A 17,041-nucleotide genomic window follows, 5' to 3' on the forward strand; every position below is an offset into this window, starting at 1 on the left:
TGCATCCTCTGATCACCAACTGCCTCCCTCACCACCACGCCCCCCACCCCCCTACCACACCCCCCCCCCCCCCCCACACCCCCACTGCTTTGTAGAATCCGCTTTAACCCAGCTCTCTGCACAATTAAGCAACGCCTATAGATTTAGCGAAGCACCAAATAGACTAAGTAATAAATACGAGTTATAGAGAATCCATAATGCAATGTTGGCATTATGGCTCGACTCCACTTCTAAGACTTTGTTAGATTATTGGTAAAGAAACACAATAGCCTTGAATTCACCACCACAGCGGAGCAAACCTGTTAATGATATAGCGGGGATGCTCAGAGAGTTATCAGTCACCCTTGCAGTGAGCTCCGTGACTAATACAGACTGCAGTACATTCACTTGACACAATTGTGTATCCCTCAATGTGCCCCAATGTGCCTCCCGCCCACCGCGACCTCTTCTTCACATCTTAACACAAAAAGAAAGAGAGCGAGAGAGTGGCGGACGCAGAGAGACAGCAGCTTCCAAAACAGCGGGAGACAGGAGGACCCAGAGACAGACATTAGCTTTGAAAAGAGCGGGAGAGAGGATCACCCAGAGACAGACAGCAGCTTCTAAAAGAGCGGGAGAGAGGAGGACCCAGAGACAGACAGCAGCTTCTAAAAGAGCAGGAGAGAGGAGGACCCAGAGACAGACAGCAGCTTCGAAAAGAGCGCGAGAGAGGAGGACCCAGCGTCAGACAGCAGCTTCTAAAAGAGCGGGAAATAGGAAGTCCCAGAGACAGACAGTAGCATCAAAAAGAGCGCGAGAGAGGAGGACCCAGAGACAGACAGTAGCATCAAAAAGAGTGGGAGAGAGGAGGACTCGGAGTAGGTGAAATAATTAATTGCTGTAACGATGGCAGGGCAGGTGTCATGTGGCATCTGCAAAATGTGGGATCTCATGGACTCTATTGTGATCCATGGCAAACATATCTACAATAGATTGATTCTGGTTACACAAGGGAGTCACCGGTTTTCGGGGTAGATGTGAATGTGGTACTCAACACAAACAGATCAGCCATGATCCCAATGAATGTCAGAGCTGGCTGGAGGAGCCAAATGGCCTACATCTGCTCCAATTTCATATGTCTGTTCGTAATTGTCATTGAGCTGAGATGATGACACCAAGACACAGCAAGGAAGGGAGAGAGTGACCTGGGAAAGCTCAACACACTCCTGAAGACAGCGCCATCTGCTTTGGTCTATCGTCAGGAACAGAAGGGTGTAACAGCGAGTGAGGCAGGTATGGGATTCGAGAAGGTAGAACTGGAAGAGCCTCCATGCTTGTAATTGTCCAATAGGTTCAAAGTTCTTGCAGCTGGTGTGGATGAGAGGGACTGAAGGATGGACGCGCTAACTGATCGTGGCACCTTGGTACAGAAAGCCATTCAAACACGGTAGTGCATCGGAATGTAGTGATGGTAGAGGACATTAGCTGACAGCAGGAGTCTGGAGGGCTGTGTTATCCACTTGGTGCTGTGGTTTGGGACATTTGTTCAGGGCTCGAGAGGTACATGCAATGGGAGCAGGAAGATCCAGTGGTCATGGTCCACATCGGTGCCAACAACATAGTTATAGCGTTGGGATGGTCTCCGCCTGAACCATACTGGGACCCGTGTTCTGGTGAGTCATTGAATTGGAGCTGTAGAGAAGGCTTTAAACTGTAAAGCGAGGGGAGATGTGGAAAATTAATTAGAGAGGACAAGGCAAGAGAGCAAGGTAGTAAAATGGAAATTGATAATCCAAGTGTGAGAGAAGGGACATAATGTACAAACCTCTAAGAGTGTGCTAGCAGATAAGGCTAGAGATTGCAAAAATAATGAAAGTACCGAATTAAAGGCACTCTATATGAACCCACACAGCATTTTAGTAAGGTACATCAATTGACAGCACAGTGCAAGTAAATGTGTATGATAGGAACATAGGAACAGGAGTTGGCCATTCAGCCCATCGAGCCTACTCCGCCATTCAATGGGACCATGGCTGATCTTCAATGCCTTCTTTCCCACACTATCCTCATATCCCTTTATGCCATTGGTATTTTGAAATCTGTTAATTTATACTTTAAACATAATCAATAACCAAGCTTCCAAATCCCTCTGGTGTACAGAATTCCAAAGGTTCACCACCCTCTGAGTAAAAATAATTCTCATCTCAGTCCTAAGTGGTTTCACCCTTACTTTGAAGTATGTCCCCAGGTTTGAAACTCCCCATCCAGGGATCTGCCCTGACTATCCCTTTATTCTATAGATTTTTATCAATTCAACTCTCATTCTTTGAAATTCTAGAGATTACAGGCCCAATTCCACAATTTATCTTCATAGAAAAGCCTCGTCATCCTGGGGACATGTTTCGTTAACCTTCATTGCACTCCCTTAATGTCAATAAGAGGGCAAAAATGGCACACATCACTCCAGGTGCAATCTAACCAAAGGTCTATACAACTGAAATAGGATATCGCTACTGCTGTATCAAATACTCTCGCCATAAAGGCCAATATACCATTAGCCTTCCTAATTGCTTGCTCAATCTACATGTTAGCTTTCAGTGACTTATTATTGAGGACACCAGGTCCCTTTGGGCATTTGCACTTGATAGCCTCTCACCATTTAAGAAATACTCTGCACATCTCTTCCTCCTGCCCAAGTGGATGACTTCACAATTTTGCATATTATATTCCATCAGCCATTTTCTTGCTGATTCGCAAAGTTGGCCCCAATCACCTTGATTGGCCCCAATCCCCTTTGGATCTGTAATGACTTAGACCACGGGCTGGATTCTCCATTTTCAGGACTATGTCCCCACGCCATCATGGAAACTGTGGTCTTTTACGCCAGGAAGACTGACATCAAAGATTCACAGCCTTGCAGGGGGCGAGCAGGCAGTAGAAGTAGAGCTCGCAGCTCCTGCTGCCGATAAGGTCCCCTGCACCTCCGGGTCAGAGGCCACGCATACGCACGGCCACGCCGTGCTCCATGGCGGACTCAAACCGCGGACCTGGACCGCGGAAATAGTGCCCCAGAAAGGCCACTCGCCCGACCCGGACCACCCGCACAAAAAAAAAAGTCCCGAATGAGGCCCCCCCCCCCCTCTCTGATCGGCCCGCCCCCAACTCTGGCGGCCGTGGACAGAGGACGCAGCCACCTCGCGAGTTTCCTGAACAGCAGGACCACATTAGATCCACGCTGTCGGGAATTCGGGCGGTGGAGATGGAGAATGGTGGATCCTACGACATCATGCTGATGGGGCTGATTTTGATCTGAACATCAAAAAGAACGCCCACCGCGTCAGGGAGTAGTACCACGGAGCAGTGCTTGGGCCATGCCAGGGGATTGTGCCAGGGTACTGCCATCACAGCATGGTGGCACGGTGGTTAGAACTGCTGCCTCACAGTGCCAGGGACCCGGGTTCGATTCTGACCTCGGGTGACTCTCTATGTTGAGTCTGCGCGTTCTCCCGTCTGCGTGGGTTTCCTCCGGGTGCTCCGGTTTCCTCCCACAGTCCAAAGATGTGCAGGTATAGGTGGATTGGTCATGCTAAATTGTCCCTTAGGGTGGGGTTGCAAGAATGGGATGGGGGATTGGGCCTAGGTAGGATAGTCTTTCAAAGCATTGGTGCACACTCGATGGGCCGAATTGCCTCCTTCTGCACTGTAGGGATTCACACACCAGGAGATCCAAACTTCCAAATCAGAACATAAGGAAAAGGAGCAAAAAAACGGTGTTGCAGAAACAACGATAGGTCAATCAGCCCCATGAACCTGTTTGACCATTTAATTAGATCATGGCTGATCTGTATCACAACCACATTTATCTGCCTTTGACCCATATTTATTGCGACCCTTTCCCAACCAAAATCCATCAATCTCGGAATTGATTGCTTCAAACAGGATTTCTCTTTCCAATATCAGTAGCACACAGCAATAAAGGACAGTACGGCCACATCCACCTTGCAAGGGGCCTCTGCATCAGAGTGTAATTTAGCAAATGTTCTGTTTCAGCCCATTCAGCACTGGCCTTGCACTGGCTAATATCAAACTAAATTGAACTGTGAAGGCCTGTGCTCTCAAGGTCACTACGATGTCTCTGAGGTACGGTCTTGAAAAGCAGCCAGTTTTTTAAAGCATTTTTTAAATAGGGTTCATGTTGTAAATGAGTTCCTGCATGATAAAAGCCCTGTACTTCCCGACATGATTCTTCACCACCTTTTCATCACCTTTCCTGCCGGGGAACAGAGCTGAGAAGAATTTGCAAATTGATTTGAAAGAAAACGCGTGCCATTAGGGTTTATAAATATTACTTTCAAAATTGTTATGCAAATATTAGTTACCGTGATGCAAACTGCCTTTTGCTCATTTATCTGCTGGATGCAATGTAGTGCATTGAGGTTTTGAAGTATTACCTATTCTGCTTCTTGTGTCGAACACAATCGCTTACGCTAAAATATTTTAGAGCTAATTTTAAACAAAAACTTGCAGGCTCGAGAGCTTGGAAATAATACTGCCATTAATCACCATTTGTACATCAGCATCTGAGCGTATAGGGTGAGATCTATGGCTCCCTGGGGAACTGACTGCTCGAGCAGCACTTAACTATAAGGATGTTAGCTTATAAAGATATTGTAATAGATGCCTTGCAAGACAGGAATGTAGTGTTTCAAACCCTCACAGTGCTAGTTAGGTTTGGGTTGGATAGAGGAGACTGTCTGTGAAGGTTGCACAAAGGGGCAATGTGTGAGAACATCATCAATTGGTGCCGTTTTTTTTGCCTCTTACCATCTCTCCTGTTCAGCTTCGCAAAGCCAGGGCTGTGACTGCTCGAGAACTCCGATGAGGAATCGAAAGCCAGCTGAAGTAAGTCGGACACCAGATGACCGTCACAATTATCTGCCGAGTTGAGAAAACAAACACAACATTTTACATTTCTGTTGATGAACCGCCGCCATTCACCTACCAAAAAGGTTTAACAAGGTAGAGAACATCACGGATGCATACTGGAACCTTGTTATATGTATTTCCATCTGTGTAATATGGTCTGGCTCTTAAACATGTCTCAGCTCACCTATGATTTAAGCACTCATCTTTGCCTTTGTTATCTATGGACGCAATTATTCTAATCCGTACTCTGCCTACCATCTTGCACCCGCCATAAATTTGAACTCATCCAAGCCTCTGCCGCCCACATTGGATCTAGTACAAATCCCGTTCACCCATTACCCCAGTCCTCATCCTAGTCTAGCACCATTTTGATTTTAAAATTCTATTATTTGTTTTCAAATCTTTCCATGACATTATCTCGGTGACCTCCTCGAAACCTAAAACCCACAAAGGTACCTCCGTTTACCGACTCTGGTACATTTCCAGGTTTAACCACTCCACCACTTGTGCCTGTAAATTCAGTTGCCAAGCAATTTTATTGCAGAATACCAACAGCCGCCCCCCCCCCCCCACCCCACCACTCCCCCTCCCACCCCAACAGCTCCACCCCCCCCACTCTGCCTCTCCCCCTCCCACCCCAACAGCTCCACCTCTCTCCCCCTCCTTCTGCCTTTTTAACACTCCTTCAAACCCAATTCTCTGCGTGGCTCAGTATCACATTTTGTTACAACTCTCCTGTCAAACACCTTGGGAACTTAAAGGTGATTTATAAATTCAAGCAGCCATTGATGTTACTGCTTTTACAGGTTGAGATGGGCATCAAACAAAATCAGCCAAATAATTATTTTAAAATTCATTTACGGTATGTTGCCCATCCCTAGTTGCCTTTCAGATGGTGTGATGAGCTGCTTCTTCAACCGCTGCACGCTCTGAGGTATAGGTACACCCACGGTGCTGTTAGAAAGGGAATTCCAGGATTTCGAACCAGTGAGCAAACGGCAATAGATTTCCAAGTCAGGATGGCGAATGACTTGGAGGGGAACCTCTATATGGTGGCGGGGTGCTCAGTTATCTGCTGCAGTTGTTGTTCTGGATGGTAGCAGCCATGGAAGGTGCTGCATAAGTGCCTTGTGCATCCTGTAGATGGGACGTACGGCTGCCACTATTCTCCGGTGGTGGAGGGATTGAATGTTTCTAGTTGGGGTACCAATCAAACGGGCTGTTTTATCCTGGATGGTGTCCGAGCTCCTAGAATATTTGTTGAAGCTGCTACTCATCCAGGCAAGTGGAGGGTATTCCATTACATTCTTGCCTTGTGCCTTATAAATGGTGGACAGACTTTGGGGGAGGGAGGAGATGGGTTACTTGCTGCAGGATTCCTAGCCCCTGACCTACTCTTGTAGCCACAGTATTTCTAGAGTTAGCCCGGTTCAGTTTCTGGTCAATGGTAACCCTCAGGATGTTCAATTAGGGGATTCAGCAATGACCATGTCAAAGAATGTCTAAGGGATTTGTCAATTTTCCCGGATTAAGCAGGAATTAAAGATTAACCTCCAGGACACTGCTTAAAGGAAAACCCAGGAGAAAAATCCTCAGGGACATTAAAAGCCAGGACACTGCTTAAAGGAAAGCCCAGGAGAAAAATCCTCAGGGACATTAAAAAAAAGTTGATTTTTACATTTTCTTTGCAAATCTTTGATTACTAGATTTAACAGTACTGGAGATGGGCATGGTGCCTGACAGCCAAGAATCATCCCACTGAACTCGTCGGAGTTGTGTGTTGGCCATCTTTCAAATACATCCAAAGAGCCTCCTCACCTTCGAACTGACGATGCACTGTGAGGGTGGGCCTGTTGAGGGACTTGAAGCAGGATGGTGGGGCAGCAGGAGGCAGAAGATCAGGTTGATAAAACCTCCAGGAATGCACTCAGAGTTGGTAACAATTTTCTATATTCACTCGTGGGACGTGGGTGTCGCAGGCTGCGCCAGCATTTATTGTCCATCCCTAATTGCCCTTGAGGGGGCAGTTAAGAGTCAACCACATTCCCAGGCCATGTTATGTTCAGAGCTTTCGGTCCGTTTCAGGTCGCCCGTGGATCCAACGTCCCACCATCTGAACGTCCCACACGGGTTTGGCAACATGCCAATTTATAACCTAAAAAAATTCACTTGACTAAACCATATGAATCATCAGGTAAACATGAGATTAACCTTTCTCTCCCCCTTATTCAAATGTGTTTTCCTTCTGTTCCACCTTAATTTAAAGCAAAATGATATTACTAATGATACCATGAAATGAGGGGAGTGTCAAGAGATCAATATGCGATTCCTACACACTAATTAAAAAGATTTCAGAGACAAGGGACAAGGTTTCAAAGAACATCAAGCCTCTTGATTAAGAGCTGCTCTGAATCACTCCAGGTATATAACAGGCAATTAGGAAGCATTTCAAAGCAATGAAGCTTTGCCGCAAGATTTTGGATACCGTTTTGTAATATTATTCCTAATTTAGGAGGAACCAATTCATTTTAAAGCCTGCATTGCAAATGCCTATAAGTGTGCATATCTGCTAAAGCACCCACGTGGTATATATATGGAAAGATAGAGTTATGGTTGCAAATGAAATAAAGAGAAAAGGAAAGACATGCATTTATGTATCGCCTGTATTGAAATCCCAAAGCACTTTGCAAACAATTAAAGCCTTTCTGAAGTGTAGCTGCTGTAAATGCAGCAGCCAATTTCACGCAAATGGTAATGTGATAATCAACAGATAACCAGTATTGTTGTGATGTTAATTGAGGGATGAATGTTGGCCAGGACATGAAGGACAACTCCCCTTCTCCTTCAAAATTATGCTCACTTGAGAATTGGCAGACATGGACCTGGTTTAACATCATGTCTGAAAGACAGCACCTCCAACAGTGTAGCACGCCTCCATTGCTGCACAGGAACATCAGCCTCGATTCTTGTGCTCAAAGACTGGTTTGTTTTGTTGTTGCAGGCTTTATGACTGCAATATCAGGACGGAGCCGGGTCTAGAGCTGGAAATTGCCTGCAGAGGGACAGGCTTGGCTATTTTACCAGAAGCAGCATCTTAATTGAAGATAATCAACAGGCCCGGCATCTCTGAAGCCTGTGCAGCTCCACTGGGAGGTGTAGGTATTTGTTGAGGCAGGTTGGATATCGAGAAGCTGCCACCATTTTGATAATTTACCAAAATTCACTAGACTCTGGGGTGGTCCCGGTGGATTGGAAATTAGCAAACGTGACACCACTGTTTAAAAAAGGAGGTAGGCCGAGAGCGGGTAATTATAGGCCAGTGAGCTTAACTTCAGTAGTAGGGAAGATGCTGGAATCTATCATCAAGGAAGAAATAGCGAGGCATCTGGATAGAAATTGTCCCATTGGGCAGACGCAGCATGGGTTCATAAAGGGCAGGTCGTGCCTAATTAATTTAGTGGAATTTTTTGAGGACATTACCAGTGCAGTAGATAACGGGGAGCCAATAGATGTGGTATATCTGGATTTCCAGAAAGCCTTTGACAAGGTGCCACACAAAACGTTGCTGCATAAGATAAAGATGCATGGCATGAAGGGTAAAATAGTAGCATGGATAGAGGATTAGTTAATTAATAGAAAGCAAAGAGTAGGGATTAACGGGTGTTTCTCTGGTTGGCAATCAGTAGCTTGTGGTGTCCCTCAGGGATCCGTGTTGGGTCCACAATTGTTCACAATTTACACAGATGATTTGGAGTTGGGGACCAAGGGCAATGTGTCCAAGTTTGCAGATGACACTAAGATGAGTGGTAAATCGAAAAGTGCAGAGGATACTGGAAGTCTGCAGAGGGATTTGGATAGGTTAAGTGAATGGGCTAGGGTCTGGCAGATGGAATACAATGTTGACAAATGTGAGGTTATCCATTTTGGTAGGAATAATAGCAAACGGGATTATTATTTAAATGCTAAAATATTAAAGCATGCTGCTGTGCAGAGAGACCTGGGTGTGCTAGTGCATGAGTCACAGAAAGTTGGTTTACAGGTGCAACAGGTGATTAAGAAGGCGAATGGAATTTTGTCCTTCATTGCTAGAGGGATGGAGTTTAATACTAGGGAGGTTATGCTGCAATTGTATAAGGTGTTAGTGAGGCCACACCTGTGTTCAGTTTTGGTCTCCTTACTTGAGAAAGGACGTACTGGTGCTGGAGGGTGTGCAGAGGAGATTCACTAGGTTAATCCCAGAGCTGAAGTTGGTTGGATTATGAGGAGAGGTTGAGAAGACTGGGACTGTACTCGTTGGAATTTAGAAGGATGAGGGGGGATCATATAGAAACATATAAAATTATGAAGGGAATAGATAGGATAGATGCGGGCAGGTTGTTTCCACTGGCGGGTGAAAGCAGAACGAGGGGGCATAGCCTCAAAATAAGGGGAAGTAGATTTAGAACTGAGTTTAGGAGGAACTTCTTCACCCAAAGGGTTGTGAATCTATGGAATTCCTTGCCCAGTGAAGCAGTTGAGGCTCCTTCATTAAATGTTTTTGAGGTAAAGATAGATAGTTTTTTGAAGAATAAAGGGATTAAGGGTTATGGTGTTCGAGCCGGAAAGTGGAGCTGAGTCCACAAAAGATCAGCCATGATCTCATTGAATGGCGGAGCAGGCTCGAGGGGCCAGATGGCCTACTCCTGCTCCTAGTTCTTATGTTCTTTTGTTACCTGGCTAGGTAAGTAATAAATTAAACATCAGAGGGGTCAAGTGGACAGTTCCCACCAGTGGCCAGCCAAGGGGGTGACCGTCCCTGCTCTGTGTTCTCTATATTATGAAAATATAATTTTAAAAGTCTAAACCTGCATTTATGCAGCAACATTAACAACGTCCAAATCATTTCACAGTCAATTAAATACATTGAGTTGTGGTTACTGGTATAATGTCGGTAATGTTATCAAATGGTGGGGCCGAATATTTTACTCCTGTTCCCAATATGTATGATTGTATGTCATTCTGGGATGGGTGAGATGAACTGGATGAGATAGCCTTTGTACTCCATAATTACCTTGCAAACAGAGGGTGGAGTCATGGCTGGAGTTATGTTTTTTTTGTTACTAACGGAGGTTTACTGTCAGCAAGCGTTGTGAAATGGAATCTACCATAGAATTTACAGTGCAGAAGGAGGCCATTCGGCCCATTGAGCCTGCACCGGCTCTTGGAAAGAGCATCCTACCCCAGGTCAACACCTCCACCCTATCCCCATAACCCAGTAACCCCACCCAACACTAAGGGCAATTTTGGACACTAAGGGCAATTTATCATGGCCAATCCACCTAACCTGCACATCTTTGGACTGTGGGAGGAAACTGGGGCACCCGGAGGAAACCCACGCACACACGGGGAGGATGTGCAGACTCCGCACAGACAGTGACGCAAGCCGGAATCGAACCTGGGACCCTGGAGCTGTGAAGCAATTATGCTATCCACAATGCTACCGTGCTGTCCTTTGCCAGGACAGGAGTACAAAATGGGCTCTGAGTGAATCAGTAACCTGGTTTCCACTGTAAAAGGCCCTAAAAAGAGCCTTTTCCATTGACATCAATCTTGTCTTTCTGTTTACTTATATATTATCCCATTCTGTCTTGATGCTTTATGTTTTTTTGGAGGAACAAAACATCATGACAAAGTTGTACTTTATAGTAGTTGTTGCAGTAAGAAACAGTTATCAGCAGAGTCTTCAGACTTGCAGATCAACAAGACACAACGACAATTGTGAACCATTCAGTCTTTGTCCACTGGTATCTCAGAAGTTGTGTGGCACAGAGACACCTGAGGACTCCAATGCTGCCCACTGACACTGAAGACCTATATTGTTCAATCATTCCACTTTGTTGCTCAGGAGTCATTTGATCCTTCTACCCTGTGAGACCACTGATAAACAGAATGCAGTTACACCCCATCTGCGACATCATTTCATTGAATATCAGGCAGAAGAAAGTCTTCTACTTTTTCTACAGAATGGAAAATATCTTGAGTGGTTTATCAGAGTTGCCAGTATTGAACCTTTCCCAAGAAATATGAATTTACTGTCACCCATGTTCTGCACGTTGGACCAAGTGGACATATAAATGAGGGTTGGGATAGTCACCAAAATTAGTGTTATTGTCTGCACAGTGTTATAAATAACTGATATTTTCACGTCAAATTAATTATATGTCACGATGCTGGTCAATCAAAGAATACAAATTTTACTTTAATAGTTGCAGTGATACCACCTGTACTGTGCATACAAACTAACATAGCATTGCATCGTTGTTGCTCCTAATTTTAATGATGCATGCTGATTATATATCAGACAATATTTGTAATCAGCATCCAATAATGGACATTATCATGTTATTCGTAACAGTCTGTGATTGGTGAATTGATTGGTGAATCTTGATCAGGGGAAAAATATAATGGATAGTTGAGGGGGTGAGTTAAGTGTAAGGGGGAGGGGGGAAAGGGGTGCTTGAATCCGGGGCCTGAAAAGAGGAAAAGCAACAGAGTCCATGATTTCTCTCCCTGGACCTGTATAGGAGGACAACTCTGCATAGTTAAGAACTTGTGTTTCTTGCTCGTAAACCTGAAGAGATTTCACAATTATATTTGGCCCCACATCCAAGATTCTAGAATGGGTTCAAGATCTAGATTCTGAAGAGAGACCATAAGAGCAGAATTAGGTCATTTGGCCCATCGAGTCTCCTCCGCCTTTCAATCATGGCTGAATGAAATTCGCTTTCATGAAATGAAAATCGCTTATTGTCACGAGTATGCTTCAATGAAGTTACTGTGAAAAGCCCCTAGTCGCCACATTCCGGGGAGGCTGGTACGGGAATCGATCCGTGCTGCTGGCCTGCTTGGTCTGCTTTAAAAGCCAGCGATTTAGCTGAGTGAGCTAAACCAGCCCCCTCGTACACGCTCCTACAATGTTGGATGAAGGTGAAGCTTTCCGGTGTTGGAAAGTATGGAGTCTCCATGTATCCAAAGTTCGGCATTTTTCCCTGTAAAATTTTATCAAATAAACCGCCCCCTGAACTTGTAAAAAAATGAATAAAATAAATGAAAAAAAAAAAAATTAAATGAATAAAATAAATGAATAAAATGAATAGAAAAAACCCCGAACTTGTAAAACAAAAAGCTGCGACCATTTAAAAAAATAGTGGCCGCATTGCGCATGCGCGCAAGTTCCCGGCCATTTTAATGGCCGCTTGCAGCCGGCGTTATTAAAAACTGGCTGCTGTGCGGGGATTTGCGCGATCGGGAGCGCCGTGAAGGATGGCTCCGCGACCCTCCCGACACCCGCCCGCGGGTCGCGCCCCCTACTTTGACGAACACTGTGCTAGACGATGCTTTGAATGCGAGCTTTTGCAGGTAATTAGGTCTTTACAGATCCAGAGAGAGGGGTAAGCCCAGGTTAAAGAGGTGTGAATTGTCTCAAACTAGAACAGTTGGTAGGATTTTGCAAGCCCAGGCCAGATGACTTGAGACAATTGACACCTCTTTCTAGAACCTACCTTTTAATTCACCTGAGGAAGGGGCAGTGCTCCGAAAGCTAGTGATTCAAAACAAACCTGTTCGACTTTAACCTGGTGTTGTAAGCCTTCTTACTGTGCTCACCCCAGTCCAACGCCGGCATCTCCACAACAAAGAGCAGAGGTGGGTATACCACTAAACCTTCTTGCCACAGGGATGCCCCTTTATAGCCACAGAATGCACAGAGACATGTAGAAAGAAGCAATAGGGAGGCAAGCAGAATATTCATCCGCCCTGCGAGGAATGACTTACAGTAGCAGCAACCACTGGTCAATGCAAAAGCCGAACCTGCCAAGCGCAGTTCAGCATGAAGCAATGGATGAAAGCTTAGCTGAATGTCAGTCCAATCTCCAAGCCAACAGAAACAACCAGAAATGACAGAGCCTTCCACTCTCCCGACAGAACGGTGACTGAGATATGGAAAGGGTATAAGGCCTCCTGCCTCAACCTGTAAATTCAAGGGCTTGAAGGGGCAAGATGTGTAGTGAGAATGTTGTAATAATGCTAATATAGTAATAGCAATAATGTGGTAACATCGATGAAAATACGTGAAACTGATGTCAATTTGAAGCCATCTAGTGTAATTCCATATACAGTGGAGCGAGGAATAGTACAAGGATCTGGCACATATGGGGTTAATGTGGGACTGAGTTCAGCACCAACCACACAGTGATGTAAGAAGACATCTAGACCGAGGGTCAGTGTCGTGTTGAGCATAGAGGGATAAAGATCTAAGCATGGAGCCTTTATTGCAGGTTTGTTAATAGTTTGAGTGTTTAATAAAGATTTACAGATATCCCACAGAAGACTTATTTTAAGAGACACTGGGCGGGATTCTCCGACCTCCCGCCGGGTCAGAGAATCGCCCGGGGCCGGCGTCAAGCCCGCCCCCACCGTGTCCCGAATTCTCCGCCCCCCCCGAGATTCGGCGGCGGGGGGAATCGCACTGCGCAGGTCGGCAGGCCCCCCATGGCGATTCTCCGGCCCGCGATGGGCCGAACTCCCGCCGCTGACTAGCCTCACCCGCCAGCGTGGATTAAACCACCAACCTGATTGGCGGGATTGGCGGCGCGGGCAGGCGCCGGGATCCTTGCGGGGGGGGGGGGGGGGGTGGGGGGTGCAGGCCGATCTGACCCGGGGGGTGCCCCCACGGTGGCCTGGCCCGCGATCGGGGTCCACCGATCGGCGGGTGGGCCTGTGCCGTGGGGCCTCTCTTTTTCTTCCGCCTTCGCCATGGTCTTCACAATGGCGGAGGCGGAAGAGACCCCCCTCCCCTGGAATGACGTCAGACGTCCTTTCGGCCCCGGCTGGCGTGGCGCCAAAGGCCGTTCACGCCAGCAGGCGGAGTGGGAACCACTCCGGCGCAGGCCTCGCTCCTCAATGTGAGGGCTTGGCCCCTAAAGGTATGGAGACTTCCGGACCTTTGGGGCGGCCCAACGCCGGAGTGGTTCATGCCACTCCGACACGCCGGGACCCCCCGCCCCGCCAGGTAGGGGAGAATCCCGGCTACTGTTCTGTAACTAACACCAATCTGCTTCCAGGGCCGATGGGTCAACTTGATCCTTCACCTGCCTTCCCAGAGTGATAATTGCATCAACAGGGTGATTAGCAGCTTTGCCGAGTTGGAGGAGTCCAGGACTCAAGTAATCGCCTCAGTAGCAAAACATCTGGCTCAATTTATCAGGCTTTATTTATGAAATCTCTGGGGTAGATGGTGGCAGAGTGGTAAGGTCACTAGCTGAGTAATCCAGAGGCCCAGGCTAGTGCCCTGTGGTTAGGAGTTCAAATACCACCATGGCAGTAGGTGGAACTTCAATTCAATTAATGAAATCTGGAATTAAAACTGGACTCAGTAATGATTATTGATTGTTGCAAAAATCACTGGAGGCGGCACAGTGGCAATGTGGTTAGCACTGCTGCCTCGCAGCTCCAGGTTCCCAAGTTAAATTCCGGCCTCGGGTTACTGTCTGTATAGAGTTTGCACTTTCTCCCCGTGTCTGCGTGGGTTTCCTCCGGGTGCTCCGGTTTCCTCCCACTGTCCAAAGTAGTTGTGCAGGTTAGGTGGATTAATGTCCAAAAGGTTAGGTGGGGTTACTGGGTTACAGGGATATGGTGGAGGTGTAGGCTTAGTAGGGTGCTCTTTCCAAGGGTCACCCACCTCCCATGAAGGAATAAAAAAAATAAAGAGCTGAACACGAAACTCCCACATTATCCATCAGCCTCACTCCCCCACTCTTTCCCCACAGCCCTGCCATTTTCTTCCCCTTTAAGTATTTATCAGATTCCCTTTCGAATGTTACGCTTGGATGTACGTCCACCAGCTTTTCAGGCAGTGCATTTCAGATCACAAAAACTCACCAACGCCCAGCGCATGCCAGACAGATAGTGCGACCCTCCTCTTTAATATGTCCAGAAGAGCAGTGGTCCCGATATTGACTCCCGAGGGAACACTATTTCATTTTTGCTGCAGAATTTTTAAACCGAAATATTGAAAATCAACCCCAGCTGCAGCAAGGTGTCAGATGTTCCTTGCTGCTTATTACACACTCCCCTGTATTCATTTAATATCCAGGATGCTAACCTGGGAAACATATTCACCTTTTTCTTTATTGAATCGCTCTCGAGGAGTCAGCTAGCTCAGTTGGCTGGATGGCCGGCTCATGAGCGATGGAGTAATGCCAACAAGCGTGGGTTCAATTCCCACACCGGCTGAGGTTATTCATGAAGGTCCCTTCCTTCTCAACCTTGCCCCTCGCCTCAGGTGCGGCGACCCTCAGGGTAATTCACCACCAGTCAGTTCTCAAAGGGGAGAGCAGCCTATGGTCCTCTGCGTCTGTGGCGACATTTACATTGAATATCTAGAAAGAGTTTGCAGGCAAAGTAATCACGACCTACCTGGAGTAGCAGTGTGGAGTCAATCACAACAGTTTGGGCAATGTTCCCATTGGCTGCCCTTGCTGAAACCATGAAGGTACCATATAGTCAGGCCACTCACAGGAAAGGAAATTCCGAGTGACGATTGATCTCTGGTCTGACTGCAGGTTTCAGGCATGACTTTCCCAAAAGGAAACAAAGATCCCTTGCGAGCGCATTTAGCCGCATGTTTCCTGGTACTCACGTTGAATAAGGACCTGAGGCCGCACATAGCCCTGTTTTTGTACAGGAGGGAGTCTGCTCACCAGAGCTCCACTTTGTTGCGAGAGATTAGGATGCCATTTAAAAATGGTGTCCCAATGCCTGAGGCTCCAAAACAAACCCCGACCTCCCCCTCAGCCCGAACGCAGGATGGGAGGGTTCCCGGCCCCACCTCCCGCATACCTCCTCCCCCATACCCTCTCCCCCATACCCTCTCCCCCACACCCCGCAACACCCATACCGGGCAACCCCAGCCTGATTGCACAAGCGCAAAGAAATGCCAGCTTGGCACCTTGGCAGTGCCAACCTGGCACCCTGGAGGTGCCCACCTGGACACCTTGGAAGTGCCAGGCTGGTACTGCCAGGGTACCCAGGTGGCACCAACAGTGCCAGGGCACCACCTTGCCCAAAGGGCATGCAGCTGGGGGCCTCCATTCCCCTTGGAGACCCACACAAGTGCTGTTTTGTCAGGTTCCCGTTTATGGGGACCAATCTTAAACGGTGCTTGCTCGAGATCCCCGAGACGAAGGGTTTGAATCCCAAAGCCTCAGATACCTCGGGAATCTGCACATTAGAGTGAGGGTATCTGCCTCGCTGGAATATGTAGATTATCCATTGGCTGGAGCGAGTTGCTTTTCCGGCACAGAGTGACTGTTGGATCGCGCCCTTCCTTTCTCGAAGAACAGGAGTGAACCATATTGGGGTTTTGCAACAATCCAACAGTTTTTTGGTTACTTTCACTGATACAGATTTTGATTTTGAATTGAACACAAATTCACAAAATCCCTTGATGGCATTTGAAGCCATAATTCTCTGAATTATTAGTCCCAGCCTCGAGATTATTAGTCCGGTAATAAAATCACTGCCGCCCTGCACCAGTGTATTCACGTTATGGCCTTCCTGCCAGTAATGCAGCATAATAACATGAAGATGATTCAATGCCACAGTTTGCTTTCCATAATTAAATGTCCTCAGCAGCATGTAGCACTCCCGCCTTCAGCAAACCAGATTTGCCCAATGCTAACATTTATCATTCACGTCACAGGGCGGATGAGCATGATTCAGAATGCACGTTTGCTTAAAACACGGGACATGACTTGCACCAACGCATGAGGGTGCGTCGTACATTGTTGCATTCTTCGCTTTGGCTGGGGCATGCTGAGTTGCTGTTCGCATCTCCGAGGATTTCTAATCTTAGCCCGTTCTTTCATGGCTCCTAGAACAAAGAACAAAGAAAAGTAAAGCACAGGAACAGGCCCTTCGGCCCTCCAAGCCTGTGCCGACCATGCTGCCCATCTAAACTAAAATCTTCTGCACTTCCGGGGTCCGTATCCCTCTAAGGAAGCTGGAAGACGGAGGAACTACCAAAACCCTGGCAGAAAATCATCCCGGCAGCAGCTCCCTCCAACCCCTTACTCCACCTCCCAGCTTCTTGACTGCA

At 47.0% G+C, this 17,041-nt stretch overlaps 1 protein-coding gene across 1 annotated transcript in view; it reads right to left on the minus strand.

The window, feature by feature from the left end:
* Nucleotides 1-17,041, minus strand: part of LOC119962143 (contactin-associated protein-like 5) — a 1,043,235-nt gene that overhangs the window by 872,603 nt on the left and 153,591 nt on the right. The window contains exon 2 of the mRNA XM_038790068.1: nucleotides 4,804-4,914. Within this exon, the coding sequence (XP_038645996.1) occupies nucleotides 4,804-4,914 (111 nt within the window). The remainder of the gene's footprint in view (nucleotides 1-4,803; nucleotides 4,915-17,041) is intronic.

Source organism: Scyliorhinus canicula, chromosome 2 (genome assembly GCF_902713615.1).
Source record: "Scyliorhinus canicula chromosome 2, sScyCan1.1, whole genome shotgun sequence".
Taxonomy (NCBI): domain Eukaryota; kingdom Metazoa; phylum Chordata; class Chondrichthyes; order Carcharhiniformes; family Scyliorhinidae; genus Scyliorhinus; species Scyliorhinus canicula.